The following is a 17,384-nucleotide window of genomic DNA, read 5'->3' as shown; positions in this document are numbered from 1 at the left end:
CTATCTAAAAAAAGGTCCCACAGTTGACAATGCATGTCACAGCAAAAACCAAGCCATGAGGTCAAAGGAATTGTCCGTAGAGCTCCGAGAAAGGATTGTGTTGAGGCACAGATCTGGGGAAGGGTTCAAAACATTTCTGCAGCATTGAAATTCCCCAAGAACACTGTGGCCTCCATCTTTCTTAAATGGAAGAAGTTTGGAACCACCAAGACTTTTCGTAGAGCTGGCCACCCGGCCAAACTGAGCAAATCGGGGGAGAAGGGCCTTGGTCAGGGAGGTGACCAAGAACACGATGGTCACTCTGACATAGCTCCAGAGTTCCTCCGTAGAGATGGGAGAAACTTTCAGAAGGACAACCATCTCCGCAGCACTCCACCAAGCAGGCCTTTATGGTAGAGTGGCCTGACGGAAGCCAGTCCTCAGTAAAAGGCATATGACAGCACGCTTGGAGTTTACCACAAGGCACCTAAAGGACTGACCATGAGAAGCAAGATTCTCTGGTCTGATGAAACCAAGATTGAACTCTTTGGCTTGAATGCCGAGCATCACGTCTACAGTGAAGCATGGTGGTGGCAGCATCATGCTTTGGGGATGTTTTTCAGCTGCAGGATCGAGGGAAAGACTAACAGAGCAAAGTACAGTCAGATCCTTGATGTAAACCTTCTCCAGAGTGCTCAGGACCTCAGACTGGGGCGACGGTTCACCTTCCAACAGGACAATGACTCTAAGCACAGAGCCAAGACAACACAGGAGTGGCTTCGGGACAAGTCTCTGAATGTCCTTGAGTGGCCCAGCCAGAGCCCAGACTTGAACCCAATCGAAAAATCGCTGGAAAGACGTGAAAATAGCTGTGCAGCGACACTCCCCATCCAACCTGACAGAGCTTGAGAGGATCTTCAGAGAAGGAATGGGAGAAACTCCCCAAATACAGTTGTGCCAAGCTTGTACTGTGAATTGAGGCTGTAATCGCTGCAAAAGGTGCTTCAACTAAGTGCTGAGTAAAGGGTCTGAATACTTATGTGAATGTGATTTTTAAAATTGTATTTCAAATGCATCTTAAAGACAAAAGTTTTTTTGCTTTGTCATTATGCAGTATTGCGTGTAGATTTACAATGCAGCCTTGTTACAAGTTCTAACACTGGAATGTGTGTTTTTATTCTACACCTCGATTAGGCTGATGTCAAACCTTTTTGTTAAATGATTTTCAATTTGAGTGTCTTTATTTCTGTCACCTACACTTTCTCATTCTGATTTTTAACGCAGGTGGGATTTAAGGACGAGTGTGGATTTGTGACAATGACGAGAAGAGCAGCCACTCAGGGGTTTGACAGCTCCAACGCAGTTATACAAACGTTGCCTAAACAAAAACTGCTGATGAGAATCTCAGGACTGTGCATAGCAACACTATTATCCTGTCAAGTACACAAAACCCTTCTTGCAATGGCCTTTCTCAGCGCATTTTCAATCCCAGCATTCATAAACTATGCGTACATTTTTTAAACAAACACTCCCATACTGAAAAAAAAAAAATTAAAAAAAATTGCACTACATTCCAGCCAAATGGAAAGTTAAGAGGCTCAGCAATATGACATTGCCACGAGCAGCAGGATGAATTGCAGATGAGCGCAACGCAAGAAAATGCACTCAAAAAATATTTGCGCATGTGCACTTTACACTGCTCCAACGTGATAAATTGCAGGACCAAAACATTTACATTCTTACTTGTGGAAGTCCGGCAGATATTGCTGTGTACTTCGTGCATTGCTGTCTCTACCTAAAAAGTTGCAATATGGAATAGTTCCTTACAAGCAAAAACTGAAGCAGGACGTACCAGTGACTCGCTCAATACGGAAGTGGTCAGATGACACGGATGCTACAGGACTGTTTTGCTAGCACAAACTGGAATATGTTCTGGGATTCATCCAATGGCATTGAGGAGTATACCACCTCAGTCACCGGCTTCATCAATAAGTGCATCGACGACGTCGTCGCCACAGTGACCGTACGTACATATCCCAACCAGAAGCCATGGATTACAGGCAACATTCGCATCGAGCTAAAGAGCGTCCTGACCGATTGCCATATCAGGCGGTGATGCAACTGCTCAGCATCTGACCGTAAGGCGCTACAGAGGGTAGTGCATACAGCCGTACATCAGTGGGTCCAAGCTTCCTGCCATCCAGGACCTATATACTAGGCGGTGTCAGAGGAAAGCACCACAAATTGTCAGACTCCAGTCACTCAAGTCATAGACTGTTTTCTCTGCTACCGCACGGCAAGTGGTACCGGAGCGCCAAGTCTAGGACCAAAAGGCTCTTTAACATCTTCTACCCCCAAGCCATAAGACTGCTGAACAATTAAACATTTGGCTACCAGACTATTTACATTGACCCCCCCCCCCCCCTCCATTTGTTTTGTACACTACTGCTACTCGCTGTTTAATATCTATGCATAGTCACTTCACCCATACCTCAATGTACAAATTACCTCGACTCAGTACCCCCTGTAGATAGCCTCGTTATTTTGTGTTACTTTTTACTTTAGTTTATTTGGGGAATATTTTCTTAACTCTTTCTTGAACTGCACTGTTGGTTATTAAGGGCTTGTAAGTACGCATTTCACAGTAAGGTCTACAGTTGTATTCGGCACGTGACAAAGTTTAATATTGCGGTTCAATGAATGGCAAGTTCAATTAACGATAGTCCTTCGATCCATAGCTCCATCTGACTTTGAGTGGTCAAAAATGTTCCAGCCCCATCCCTCAGCTTTATTGCAAAGAAGTGGCTCGGCTGAAGTTTGGCTGAAAAACCAATTACAAATTGTGGCCTTACGGCAAAGGCACTTCCTCATACGTGATCTGCACATATGGAGATTTCATGGGTAAGTGCCAATATTCAAAGTTATAGTACAAGTAGAAGCTCTTCTCCTCTACCACCTTCTGATAAGCCTCCGCGAGACTGAGGACAAAGTCCATGTACGACTGGTGTGGTCGGAAAGGGTGATAGAACTTGCGGATGTCTTCGGCCAGGGTCTTCGCAGAAGGCTCCCTGAAGATAGAATCATCGTCCCCCAAGTAGGTCGGCTCCCCACTGTACAGGTAGATCTTAGTGTAGTTGGTCTGGAATCGGCTGGACAGCTTGGCTCGCTGTTGAGCAAGATACCTGTAGGTGCGATGGACGAACTGGGAGCAGTCGTAGGAGTCAAACCACACGGTGGCGTTGGGGCCGGGGTCTGAGCGGACCGTCCACGTCTCATAATAAATCCCAGTCTGGTTGTCGTCCTGGACCCACAAGGCCATCTCGTTGAACTGGCCACCTAGAAGGAGAGACAGTAATCGTTATTTATCATACCAGAGGGGAGTTTGGGTTTGCAAAACTCTAACATGCACAATAAGTAATTCATGCTGCATTCACACCCTATGCCTTCAGTGATTGCAGATCTAAAGGAATCAATATGGTGATGGTTACACCTAACATTCCAACCCCATTGATTAGTTATTTGTTGACTTTAATGTTAAAGTCTGGTCTTCAGCAGAGCATAGTAGTGATGATGGGCCTAGTTATTAAACAAAGTTAAGTGCATCACTCTCCACGTCCTCATTTTTACATTTAGCAGACACTCACATAGCAATTAGGGTTAATCTCAGGGCACATCGATAGATTTTTCACCTAGTTAGAACCTGATTAGAACCAGCGACCTTTCGGTTACAAGTCCAACGCTCTTAACCGTTAGGCTACTAGCCGCTCTTTAAATCACTAGGCTACCTGCCGATCCTAATGGATCAACCAGGCTGCCAAAAGATCTAAAAGACAATACTACCAGATTTCACATTGCCCTTGGCCTACTCAGTCTTGTTACCTGAGATCTCTCCCACTTTCTCCAAGGTGCCATTCTCAGACCAGTGGATGTCATCAATCCCCTCAAAGAAGCATGCAGCTCCCTGGTTGCACCAGAAGGGGTTGTTAGTCTCACGTCTCAGGTGAGGGAAGGTGCAGTTGCCCAGCTGGAAGAGTTCATACCACTCCATGGTGTAGTTTCTCCCCGTTTCAGCACTGCTGAACCCAATGGCATCATGCATGATATGCTAGGAGTGAGAGAATCAAATCAGTTACAGAGATTTGTAATGCACCAGAGATCTGTGTGTGTGTGTGTGTGTGTGTGTGTGTGTGTGTGTGTGTGTGTGTGTGTGTGTGTGTGTGTGTGTGTGTGTGTGTGCACATTTGGGTTTCTGTTATACAAAATGTAGTGGCAGACATTTCAATTTACCAGACATGAGAAATTTACTGGACCCACATGCATTGGGTGTGTAACCTGATTAGGGCGTCCACCCAACGATGCCCAGAATGACAGAAATCACATTTAGATGATGGTAATTGGGGCGGCAGGTAGCCTAGTGGTTAGGGCGTTGGACTAGTAACCGAAAGGTTGCAAGATCAAATCCCCGAGCTGACAAGGTAAAAATCTGTCTTTCTGCCCCTGAACAAGGCAGTTAACCCACTGTTCCCCGGTAGGCTGTCATTGAAAATAAGAATTTGTTCCTAACTGACTTGCCTAGTTATTAAATAAAGGTCAAATAATCTTAACAGAACATCAAGTCAGCCAACAAGATGAGTAATGAAAAGCAAAATCACTAGCCTATGCATAGTCAGTGTGTGAGTTTCAAGTTTGTGGAAGCAAATTTTCAACAAACATGCACATTTATAATAAAGCATTCCATGCATCTGCAGAGTTATGCAAGATAGCCTACTATTTGTAATGTGATGAGTAGATTGGATAGTCACAATTTAGACAATAACTCACTGTTTGCAAAAAAGAGGCGTGGGTGGCTGAGCACAGGAAAAACCCATTATATACACACACAATTCTACTACACTTTATATGACTGGAGACATTTGCAGAATATTTTTTTAATACGACAAATTACAGGGTAGCCTACTCTGACAAAAAGACCTTAAAAAAACGACATTGTCCATATAATAGGCCTACACAAATAGAATGACATCCAACTAAACTGGAGAAGAAAATGATTGTCCAAAAACTAACTTAAAATGGCACTGACACAACAATGATGAAGTGCATATACGCAGTCACCGGGGTTATGGCCAATGCTCTCCGCTGGTGCCAATAAGATGGGCTATAGGCCTACTGTTCGCTCAATTAAGTTGCATTTTTATAACAACATGACATGAGTATTTTCATTGTCTTCTCGTTACAGTAATAGCCATTTGCTTTCCAAACTACTGTATGTTTTCCTGCGCTAGAAATTAGATATTGCAATATGCCTGGCTTGGCCTCTACTTTTCACTGACAGTTGCAACTCAACAACTTGTATTTGCCGCCCATGCACAATTAATGCCTTCCCTTCCAACTGTAGGCAATGCGATTTAAAAAAATCCACAATTATAAAAAAAAAAAAAAAAATTAAGGCTAGGGAAAGCTAATGATCAATCCTCAAAATAGTAGCCTATTTTGAATGGTTTCATTTATTTCTGTATAGACAGGAGTAGGCTATAATTTTCGGAATTTACTTAGGGAAAGCTTCCCCTAGCCTTATGGACACGCCGCCTATGTCAATCTACTATCCCTCATAGTAGAAAAGTTTACTTATTCTATTGGTCAGGTGAAGAAGTCGGACATTGAGGTCCTGAGCTGGCATGGTTACACGTTGTCTGCGGTTGTGAGGCCGGTTGGACTGCCAAATTCTCTAAAATGACGGAGACGGCTTATGGTAGAGAAATGAACATTAAATTCTCTGGCAACAGCGCTGGTGGACATTCCTGAAGTCAACATGCCAAATGAACGCTCCCTCAAACTTTATACATCTGTGGCATTGTGTTGTGTGACAAGACTAGACATTTTAGAGTGGCCTTTTATTGTCTCCAGCACAAGGTGCACCTGTGTAATGATCATGCTGTTTAATCAGCTTATTGATATGCCACACCTGTCAGGTGGGTGGATTATCTTGGCTAAGGAGAAATGCTCACTAACAGGGATGCAAATACATTTGTGCACAAAATGAGAGAAATAAGCTTGTTGTGCACATGGAACACTTCTGTGATCTTTTATTTCAACTCATGGGACCAGCACTTTACATGTTGAGTTTATATTTTTGTTAAGTGTATTGCCATCAACTGGTATGCATCATTGAATAGGCTAAAACGCATTATTTCGCGTTCTTTTATTGACCCGAACAAAATCGGACAATACCAATTTTATTTATATATATATTTTTTTAAAAGCAGCTATTACCAGCCAACAGAAACCCTGGTGTGTCTCTGGTGTGAGTCACACACACACACAGTATGACAGCTGTGCAACTTCCCCCAAAAAACGAAACATACTACTTACCATTTTCCCCAGCAATGATCCATATTTAAACTCCCACACTGGAGCTTGCATCCGAAATACCGAGATGACATCCCAGTTATTCATGTAGGGGATCCGGCCATCCCTGTCGCCGGTGGGGCAGAAGGGGAACATGGCTTCACAGTACGAGTCCGCAGCGGGACGACAATCAAATCGCCTGTCAATGTCAATTACAGTTTGTTAGAGGGTTGGTTTGGTAGCTAGTTAGTGGTTAGAAAATATAGGTCTACACCAAAGATTATTATTACTAACCATTTATCTCCCTACACTGACAGGGCTTGAAAAAAATATAAAAAATCTTCGCTAGACAGGTATCACATGACATGTTGTCGAAGACAGCTCAACTTTGGCTAAACATGGATGGCAGCAGCTGTCTTACTTTTAATTTAACCTCTTAGAATTGAACATTTGCCATAACTACCTGTAAGGAATCGGCCATTCTTGCTTTCCATGGACACCTCGGGAATGTACAATCTCCAGATAGTAAAATAGGACTGAACACGTTAAAACCACCGTTGGCCTCATCTCAAGACACTTCTTTTAACCACAGAAGACAAGCAGACGTTTCCCACGTACTTCCGTGTTGCTGTCTCCTTTGTCTCTTCGATGAGGTTTATCGGCGTTTGGCATTCAATAAATGTTGCATTACCGCCACCTACTAGACTGGAGTATACTTTGCTTGAAAAAAATATAATGCAACATTTATTAATTAACAAATACCCTACCATCTAACCCTACACTCACTAAAACCCCACAACCCTACTCCACTATTTAAATCTATTTAGATTTAAATCTATTTAAATGTAATATTGAATTAAATTTAAATGTAATTTGAAAACTGAATGCAATATTCATTCAATTCAGTTTCAAATCATAATGATGATTCAATTTGTGCATTACAAATAAAAAAATATTGAATTCAAATTCAATGTCCTAACACGTATTCAAAATTATAAAATTAAAATACAATTTCTACCAGGCTCTGTCGCAGCCGGCCGCAACCGGGAGGCCCATGGGGCGGCGCACAATTGGCCCAGCGTCGTCCGGGTTAGGGAGGGTTTGGCCGGCAGGGATATCCTTGTCTCATCGCGCACTAGCGACTCCTGTGGCGGGCCAGGCACAGTGCACGCTGACCAGGTCACCAGGTGTACAGCGTTTCCTCCGACACATTGGTGCGGCTGGCTTCCGGGTTGGATGGGCATTGTGTCAAGAAGCAGTGTGGCTTGGTTGGGTCGTGTTTCGGAGGACGCATGGCTCTCGACCTTCGCCTCTTCCAAGTCCGTGTGGGAGTTGCAGCGATGAGACAAGACTGTAACTACTACCAACTGGATACCACGAAATTGGGGAGAAAAAAGCGGTAAATAAATACAATATCTGTTGGCACTGAAATCACTCCATAGACCCATGTGGACAAGAAGAATAAACTTGTCACCACCTGCACCTTCATGTGCAAGGCCCTGCTCCAGGAGATCTTCAATGCATCGGAGCCATGGTACAGCAGGATGTGCTCAAACTCGCCTGATTCAGACACTGCAGCATCAAAATTGAGGCTTGATTGTAAATCTCTGCCCTTCCTTGTGTTCATAATTGCTGATGTAACATGTCTGGATAGGGGAAAGTTTGCTTTCAGAAACAAGTCATGTCAGATCAGTGATGACCTTAATAAGGAAGGAATGAGAGTTAATTTTCAAACATGGCCATAGCCTCTCTTTTGTGTTGTGTGGCAGTAAGTGAAGCTGTATTGTAGATGTCTATAGTTATGAGAAGTTCTCTCAAAGTAGGAATATTTCCTACTGCTTTTAATAGTGGAAATGACTTATAGGTCAAATAGTGAAAGAGACTTGATCAAATAGTGTTTTTCCTTGCATTAAAATTGTGAACTGTATGCACATTTGTATTCGCATAACAAGAAACACATGTTAATCTCAGGTCTAAATGCGCACAATGCGCATTGAGTTCGGAATGTAAGCAGATTGACCTGAACACCTAGGTGGACTAGCTTGAATTTTATTCCTATCTTAGTTCAGTGTAAATGCAATCAGTTCAGCCTATCCACTGTGGTATAAATTCTATAGGAAGAGAGACTGCAGATTCTTTCAAACAACAACTTCATTATAAGATTTTCAGAAATTGAACAATTTCAACAATCACTCATATAGTTCCGAGTTGAAAAGCCCAACGAACACAGTTGTCTCTTTCCTTTCATAGAAAGTAAATCCTCTTATCTATGTGACAGTTAGCAGATGTGCAGAATCAGGGCCGGGAAACAGAGTTGTAAAAAGTAATTTAGCTGTGCAGATCAAGATAGCTGATATCGCCATTCTCTGTTCCTCCCGGCAATTCACACATAGCTAAATTCCTGCCGATTGTAAACACAGAAGGTCACATACTGCGGTCGCACCCAAGTGGCTCATAAATCTGTACGCTCAGATTTATGACTAAGTCACACAAGATCCGTTTGTGTCAGTAAATAAATACTTGCTTTTAACAATGGACAATTTTTAAGTAAAAAACAGCATAGTATGTCTAATTAAACATAGTATGTAATGAATATTAATTTCCTCTACAACACTCCACTTAAAAATATTCCCACATTATTCAAACTGTCTCAGTGTTCCACCTGTTGAATGTAAAATGAAAGAGAGTAAGGGCAGAGCAGACTGTATTAGATATTCCATTAAATATTGCAACATGGAATGAAAATGTAAGAGGACCAGTGCTTTTGAAATATATTTAGCAATGTTGTTACATTGTAGTCCTATTGCTGTTTCTTAATCAGAGCGTACATGATCTATAGCCTAGTTTTTTTTATTTTGCTATCATCATCAGCCAATATGATGACACCATTGCACGCTCGCTCTCTGTCCTTTCAAACTCCTTGCCAGTTCTTTTGGCTGCTGTATTTTAGGCCTACATTCAACAAACAAGAGCAAGCATCTCTCCTCAAATAGGCTGTTGGATATTAGTATAAAAACGAAATAAGTGTCTAGCTTTGGGCCTCCTAGAGAGCTAAGAGGAATGGCTGGGAGGCCGCAGAGGGCCAGGTGCGTAATTTTGCAAGAGAACAGTAGATGTGTAGCCTTCAAGTTAGAAGCTTATGCATATCAACCAAATAATTTATTAGCTAAATATTATGCCTAACATGCTGACCAAACCGATATGCTTTAATCATTATTTTGTTCCATCTCGGTCTGATAAGGTGTTTGTTGAATTTAGGAAGAAGGGACTGGCCACAACTGAAGACTTATACATAGATTAGACAATTAAAATCATTCATCCAATTAAATAATAAATTCAAACTCTCCCATTCACATTTTTTTCCGTTATCTACAAGTCAGACACTATATATAAGGGAAAATGTAAAATGTTGACACCATCCATGTACAACATTCGTTTTTATGAATTGCTACAGTGCCCTTCCAACTCAAAGCACTTTATCTCACAGTTTGTCTCCTTTTTCTCCAACTACACAGATATTGAGATCTCAGATGATCTATGGGGAGAAGTCCTGTCTATTGAGATCTCAGATGTTCTATGGGGAGAAGCCCCGGCTAGAATTCACTCCTGTTCTCAAAGAGACCTGGGGTAAAGAGTTAAATATTGAGATCTCAGATGATCTATGGGGAGAAGTCCTGTCTATTGAGATCTCAGATGATCTATGGGAAGAAGCCCTGTCTATTGAGATCTCAGATGTTCTATGGGGAGAAGCCCCAGCTAGAATTCACTCTTGTTCTCAAAGAGACCTGGGGTAAAGAGTTAAATATTGAGATCTCAGATGATCTATGGGGAGAAGTCCTGTCTATTGAGATCTCAGATGTTCTATGGGGAGAAGCCCTGTCTAGAATTTACTCCTGTTCCATCAATGCCAGATATCAATTGATGCTATACAAAGTCATGCATAGACTTCATTACTCCAAAACCAAATTACATAGAATTTACCCCCAGGTCTCCCTACTGTGCAACGAATGTAAAGCCTCATAAGGTTATTTAACTCATCCTTTTTGGTTCTGCCCCCTACTTAATCATTTTTGGAAGAACATCTTTGATTGGTATTCAAAGGTATATGAGAGGGCCATTGAACCTGATGCAGCTCTCTTTGGCTGCTCATAGTCTGTTCTAAGATCAACCTATGAGGAACAACAGACTCTGATGTTTGGAATGGTGGCTGCAAAAAATATTATCCTCACAGAATGGAAGTCACCCACTCCCCCTTGCTTCTGTAGATAGCTAGCATAAATGACTAACACCATTAACTAGAAAATATGTGTTTTTTCAGGACTAACTCCTCCAGCAGATTTCTCAAGATTTGGAGTCCGTTTCTGGACTGTCTGGACAGAGACTGACTGCGAACACTGACCCATAACGCTTATTGTTGTTGTAACTGTCATTGTTGCTCTAATCTTGTCCCATTTCTTGCTTAAGTAATACTTAATTTCATATGTCTGTTTTTTTTGTTTTTTTGTGTGCTTTTGTTTTGTATTAATTACAAAAGAAAATCCTTTAAAATAAAAGCTCCACAATACTTTTGTGCTAATATTCTATAAGAGGAACAGGAGCTCCAGCAGTAGAAAATTTGAGGTGCTGTAACTCAGCTCCAGTGAGCTCCTGCCCAAGTCAAGCACTGCATTGCAGTTGTTATTTGATTTGTTAAGCAAATTATAGCTACTGAATTTATTTAGGCTTTCCATGACAAAGACATTTTTATGATTTATTTGATTAATTTGTACAAATGTATACAATTTTCTTTTCACTTTGACATTGAGTTATTTTGTGTAGATCAGTGACAAAGAAAGGACAATTATATCCTACTTTGTAACGCAACAAAATTTGAATATACTGTATCCGATGGTCTGCTGTACAAATACAGTCATGCCAAGCATTATAAAATGGGCCTCTGAAAAAACTATGAAAGCACCACAATACCATGTGATGTTTTGGCTATATTTCATTCAGGCCTACTACTTGAATTGTGACTACGAACTAAGTTGCATAAATGGGAGGAAAAAGTGAGATCTGAACACAATGCAGACACAATGCAGCCAGTGTGCATGCATTTTAATACCAGGTGTAATTGCAAAAAATTCAAGGCCTGTGTTCGGAATGTAATCCTGTCACGGCTGTTCGACGAGGGATAATGCAAATGGGGTCTGAGAGAGTGCTGGGATTTTGGTTAGCCATGGTGTTCTCTGAAGAGATGGGTTGTCGGCCTGCTCATCTGCAGATATGATCTCAGCACCGTACAGTCCGGGCACTTCTCTATATTCCCTATAACGTCCACAACCCTCTCCACAGCTTCTTGGCTAAGCACAGTGGAGGCGTTCGCCTCGAATTTCCCAACTAAGTCCTCCTGACTCAATGGTTTCCTCCAGTGGCCGTAGAAGGTATTACACCTGGCTGTGACACTCTCCCCATGCTCCATCTCTACTGTCACCTCGCAGTACATCTTGTCGAAGCTGGGGTGGTTGTCTTGGGGGTTCTCAACTCTGACCTTGGCCAGGAGTTCCCTCAAGGCTGGCCTGTCTATCTGAGGCCCGCTGAAGGAGTTCACGGACACCTGGTTGTCCAGTAGGGCTGAGCAGGCATTGAACTGAAATGAATGCCTGGCCTGGTGCTCCATGGCTGGGAAGGGGCAGTCAATGTACCTGGAGGGAGGCACTCGGAGCACCACCTTCTGGACCTTACAGAGGTCAGGTTCTCCGGAGGCTCCAAGCTTAGCCCGAGCCGCCAAGGCGGCATCCACCACCCAGTGCATTCCCAGGTGGGCCGGGAAGCGCTTGATGGCCACATCCTGCTCTTCCAAAACCCATCGAAACCCACCACCACAACCAACATTAGTCCCAGGGAGCTCCGAGGGACTATAGTCTGAGTAGAAGACCCCGAAGCCGGACTCGAGATCCAGGATGGCCTGACTTCCCTCCAGCCCCAGCAGGGCGAGCTTGGCGGCCTCCAGGCCTCTGCGGGCGGCATTGCCAGTGTGGAGGGGTTTGGTCTGGGTAGCTGCATTGGCCATGGGGGCCCCCGCGGAGGAGGCAGCGATAGCCAGAGAGTGGACACACTGGGCTGGGGAGAGGGCTAGGAGCTTAGCTGAAGCTGCTGCACTGCCCATCACTCCCACAACAGCAGGAGGGTGGAACCTGGGAGAGAAGAATCAAAAGATTAGGATTGGGAGAAGATTGGGATTAGAAGCTCACCAGAAATGTGGTATTTTAGATTTGAGTGCAATAGCTAATGTGTGTAAAATACATCCTGTACAATGCATGTACTGTATATCTCTACTCACAAATATGATTTGAATAAGCACTTGTGACTACAAATATACAGTAATTATATTGGCAGTACAAAACAAACTGCCAACATGCATGCAAATCCACACATTTATTGGCATTCTCAATTATACCTTCTAGGTATATTGTGGGCCTCCTTGGAGAACCTCATGAGTCGCCCCTGCACCTCGATGCCTGCGTTGAATGCCAGCAGCAGGTCCAGGCCAGATGGCTGGGTGGGCAGGGTCTCTGACAGGGCCAGGAGGGCAGGGAGCACCGCCCCAGAGGGGTGGGTTGCAGGGTGCCACGTATCATCAAAGTCCATAGAGTGCACCTGAGGCGAGGTACATTCAGAGAGGTGAAACAGATAGAATAGAGCTGATACGATTACCTATTCTACATGACAGACACGCATATCTGATACTAAATGCATTTCTGTCTGAATGTTCTGTGACATTGCACCCTCCTGAACAGGCTCCAGAAGTGAACAAAATGTTCAAATTTGGCCATACAAAATGTGCTACCACAGTTTGCTCTATTGAACACAACCCAGTTCAGGATTACAGATACTTTGGAGAAACTAGATGATTACTTCTTGGATTACAAGGCAGAGACCACTATGACACACCAAGCGCGTTTGACTGATCCTTTTTGTCTTCTTCTAATGCCTCTTAAGGGGAAAGTATTCCAAGGTAACTGAAAATAATCAGATTGCGTTACGTAATCCAGAAGTTACGTTACTGATCACAATTTTTGGCAGGTTCTGTAAACGGATTACATTTAGAAAGTAACCGACCCAAGTATTAGGTCACTAACAACAAGTGAAACATACAGGGGGAATTGTGAAAAACGGAATAAAATGCATTCTCTTATTAATATTAACATCTTATAAATAGTAACATTTCAGAGTATAATGCGTCAATCAAATCTCAATTAAAATGTCAACATAATCTCAGCATTTGAATTGTTTTTCAAAAACAGGTTACATTTACCACAGAGAAAAATAAGGACAAAGGGAGGGATTGTAACGTGGGTCGTATAAAGGGGACCAAGGCGCAGCGTGTATAGTGCTCATATTTACTTTTAATGAATATACTTTTATACAAAACAACAAAACGACCGACAACAGTTCCGTCAGGTGAACTACACTAAACAGAAAACAACTACCCACAAAACCCAGGAAGAAAAACCCCTACTTAAATATGATCTCCAATCAGAGGCAACGAGGATCAGCAGCCTCCAATTGGAGATCAACCCAAACAACCCCAACATAGAAAAACTAGAACTTAAACATAGAACAACCCAAAACATCCCCTGTCACGCCCTGATCTACTCTACTACAGAAAATGACATCTTACTAGGGTCAGGACGTGACAGTACCCCCCCCCCCCACCCCAAAGGTGCAGACTCCGAATGCAACATAATCAAAACTCCACAAAACAACCACAAAACACAAAGGGAGGGTAGGGAGGGTGACAAAAGTCTATGACGGCTCAAATGCAGTCCACATAACCTTAACCTTCAGCATAGGAGGCGGCTCCGGTTCTGGGCGTACTCCCCGCTCCACCCGCTGATCCTTCTGCTTTATTACCACCTGACCGTGGATCGTTGTCGAAGGAACCAGACTGTAGATCATTGCTGGAGGCTCTGGGCTGCAGGCCGCCGCTGGAGACTCCGGGCTGCAGACCGCCGCTGGAGTCGCTGGAGGCTCCGGACTGAGGAGCCGTCATAATAGGTTCCGGACTAGTGACCGTTGTTGCTGGCTCCATGCCATGGATCATCTCTACAGGTTCCGCGCCAAGGATCATCACTGGAGGCTTCTTACCATGGATTATCTCTACAGGTGCCGGGCCATGGATTATTCCTACAGGCTTCGTGCCATGGTTTATCCCTACAGGCTCCGGACCATTTATAATTCCGCCAGGCTTTTTGCCAAGGATTATTTCTTCAGGTTCCGGGCCATGGAATATCCCTACAGGCTCCGGGCCATGGATCATCACTAGATGCTTAGTGCCATGGATCATCTCTACAGGCGTCGGACCATTGATTACCACTGGAGGCTTTATACGTGGAGCAGGAACCGGTCTCACCGGACTGGGGAGACGCACTGAGGACCGAGTGCTCAAAGCAGGCACCGGCCGTACTGGGTTATGGATGCGCACTGGAGGGAGAGTGCGAAGAACAGGCACAGGACGTACTGGATTCTGGAGGCACGCTGGAGGGAGAGCGCGAGGAGCAGGCACAGGACGTACTGTGCTATGGAGGCGCACTGGAGAAAGAATGCGAGAGGCATGCACATGTTCACCACAAAAAGCACGGGGAATTGGCTCAGGTCCCAGTCCTGGCCCAGCCAAACTACCCGTGTGCCCCCCCCCCCCCAAAAAAAACTTTGGGGCTGCCTCTCGTTCTTCCCAGGTAGGTTCCGATATCGCTCAATTACCTGGCCCCAAGTCCAGTATCTCCTCTCAATCCACTCCTGATGTGACCAGGTGTCCATTTCTGCCCGGGTACACCGCTTGATCCAATCATGGTGGGTAGTTCTGTAACATGGGTTGTATAAAGGGGACCAAGGCGCAGCGTGCTCATATTTACTTTTAATGAATATACTTTAACAAAACAACAAAACGACCGAAAACAGTTCCGTCAGGTGACATACACTAAACAGAAAACAACTACCCACAAAACCCAGGAAGAAAAAGCCCTACTTAAATATGATCTCCAATCAGAGGCAATGAGGATCAGCTGCCTCCAATTGGAGATCAACCCAAACAACCCCAACATAGAAACAGAAAAACTAGAACTTAAACATAGAAATAGAAAACATAGAACAACCCAAAACACCCCGTCACGCCCTGACCTACTCTACTACAGAAAATGACATCTTACTAGGGTCAGGACGTGACAGGGATTTGAATAGGAATATAATGAGATTAAGAGGAACATTGAAAGATAAATCACTTGATAAGTATATGGGTGTACACTGTATGTGAGATGTCTTACCGCTATGCCATTGACGAAGGCAGCATACTGGGGTGGCAGTGTCATCCCTGATCCTCCCCACACACTGCTCCTCTCCACTGATTTGAAGAACTAGGATCATACACCATCAACAGCATCAGAAACTCTGAGGGTGGACCGATTAGAAACCTGCCTCTAGTCAACCATATAAGTCCCCATTTTAGATTTCATTTTTTTGGGGTCTAAATATCACAATTGTGCAAAAAATATCTCGTACATTATCATTGTTAACTCAGGATATCGGGGCAATGGCATATATGGCATATATGGTATGTAGCATATGGCATGCATAACTATAAACATGTAAACAATTGAGAAAAAAAAGTATATACAATCAGAAACATATTTTGGTGTAAAAATATGACCATACTGTACAGTATATGCCCAGATTGATATCAAAGTTTACAGGCACGTGCCCATTGTGCCCATATACACTGCTGCTTGCCTGTTTCCTGTCTGTTGTGAAGTACAGTACTGTAGTTTACTTATATATAGTTTACCTGGCTGTACTGGAGAGCCTTGCTGAAGACCGCTGTACTGGTCCCCAAGAGCCCCACTCCCAACGTGTCCAGCATCATCCTCTTACTCCTGTGGATCACAGTATCTGTCAGGTGAACTGCGTTGAGGCTGGAGATGGCCGCGCCAAAACTCTCTGTGACACTCTGGAAGAGACAGAGGAGTTCACGTTTTATTGCTACCCCGACAGCAGTCAATTCCAACTGAAATCAATGGGGATAGTATGGAGCCCTTATAGCAATAGTAGTTATTCTCACTGTAGGCAAAGAACCCAAGTGAAGTAACATCAATTTTGTCTATCTAACTACTAGCACTTTGCAAATATGCCTTTGTCTTGCAGAATCTTGTGCCAAACAAAGTACACTAAAAGTTGTTGGTATAACATTGACATGATGGGATACCTTGCGTAGCATTGTGCCACCTCTACTATCCCTTGTCTCCTTTTGGCTGTGTACATGACCAGGGATCACTTTTATATCATAGGAGAAGGCCTTTCTCAATGCTGGTTTACAAACTTTCCAGAATTGCCAAACCAAGGCATGCTTACTGAGGTGTGGGAACTTTCATGACAACCAAAGACAGTTTATACTTCCACTTGTCTTTTTTGATTGCTAGTACGACATTTCATTCCTTTTATGGTCTTGTCCTAATGTGTTGTATCGTCTACGTGTTTATATTTGAGTATTGTCATGTACATTGTCCACAGTTCTTTATGATTGTCATGTCATTTCGCTCCCCCAAAAAACAAACAAACAGGGGATTTACATTTGAATCATTTAGCATATGCTCTCATCCAAGCAACTTAGTTGGTGCATTCCACTAAGGTATGTAAAACAACCACATATTACAGTCATTGGAAGTAAAAAAAAAAAAAAGCATTTTAAAAAGCTGCTATTAGAAAAATGAGTGCTAGAATGAAAAGATGAGGGGGGGGTCAGACATTTTCAGAAGATGGGGACAGTCTGATGGTTGTCATGGGGGAGCTTGTTCCACCATTGGGGTACCAGGACAGAGAAGAGCTTTGCCTGAGATGAGCGGGAGTTGGCCCCACCATCAAAGGGGTGGAAATGCAAAGCAACCAGAGGTGGCAGAATGTAATGCTCAGCTCTGGGTATAGTGACTGAACCAGAGAATTTGAAGACAAGGATTAGACTATCCATGCAGAAAAAAGTACTAATGCATTATTGTTTAATATTATAGTATTCTAGGAAAGCTTTAATA

The 17,384-nt window shown here is 43.4% G+C and overlaps 2 protein-coding genes across 2 annotated transcripts; both read right to left on the bottom strand.

Annotated features, from left to right (window-relative positions):
* Positions 1 to 2,636: 2,636 nt before the first annotated feature.
* Positions 2,637 to 6,958, bottom strand: cln5 (CLN5 lysosomal BMP synthase). The gene is made up of 4 exons (XM_029703692.1): positions 6,788 to 6,958; positions 6,349 to 6,523; positions 3,859 to 4,084; positions 2,637 to 3,315 (listed from the first exon to the last, which is right to left on the bottom strand). Exons 1-4 carry the CDS (start codon positions 6,889 to 6,891, stop codon positions 2,828 to 2,830), a joined length of 993 nt encoding a protein of 330 aa, XP_029559552.1. The 5' UTR covers positions 6,892 to 6,958; the 3' UTR covers positions 2,637 to 2,827.
* Positions 6,959 to 11,389: 4,431 nt separating this feature from the next.
* acod1 (aconitate decarboxylase 1) lies at positions 11,390 to 16,726 on the bottom strand. Its single transcript, XM_029703691.1, has 5 exons — positions 16,565 to 16,726; positions 16,148 to 16,309; positions 15,630 to 15,719; positions 12,764 to 12,963; positions 11,390 to 12,500 (listed from the first exon to the last, which is right to left on the bottom strand). The coding sequence occupies exons 1-5, from the start codon at positions 16,574 to 16,576 to the stop codon at positions 11,537 to 11,539; spliced, it is 1,428 nt and encodes a 475-aa protein (XP_029559551.1). The 5' UTR covers positions 16,577 to 16,726; the 3' UTR covers positions 11,390 to 11,536.
* Between the last annotated feature and the right edge of the window lie 658 nt (positions 16,727 to 17,384).

This window comes from Salmo trutta, chromosome 20, assembly GCF_901001165.1.
Source record: "Salmo trutta chromosome 20, fSalTru1.1, whole genome shotgun sequence".
Lineage (NCBI taxonomy): Eukaryota > Metazoa > Chordata > Actinopteri > Salmoniformes > Salmonidae > Salmo > Salmo trutta.
The sequence above is the reverse complement of the archived record's forward strand: the minus strand, read 5'-3'. Positions and strand labels throughout refer to the sequence as shown.

Bases quoted from the DNA above. Each gene is read 5' to 3' on its own strand.
- cln5 (XM_029703692.1), bottom strand. From the start codon at position 6,891: ATGAGGCCAACGGTGGTTTTAACGTGTTCAGTCCTATTTTACTATCTG. The intron at 6,524-6,787 runs GTAGTTATGGCA...TGACATTGACAG, and splicing joins GAATGGCCGATTCCTTACAG to GCGATTTGATTGTCGTCCCG. The intron at 3,316-3,858 runs GTAACAAGACTG...CTCTCCTTCTAG, and splicing joins GAAAGTGGGAGAGATCTCAG to GTGGCCAGTTCAACGAGATG.
- acod1 (XM_029703691.1), bottom strand. The intron at 12,964-15,629 runs GTAAGACATCTC...ACCTCGCCTCAG, and splicing joins CCTTCGTCAATGGCATAGCG to GTGCACTCTATGGACTTTGA. The intron at 12,501-12,763 runs GTATAATTGAGA...CTTCTCTCCCAG, and splicing joins GCCCACAATATACCTAGAAG to GTTCCACCCTCCTGCTGTTG.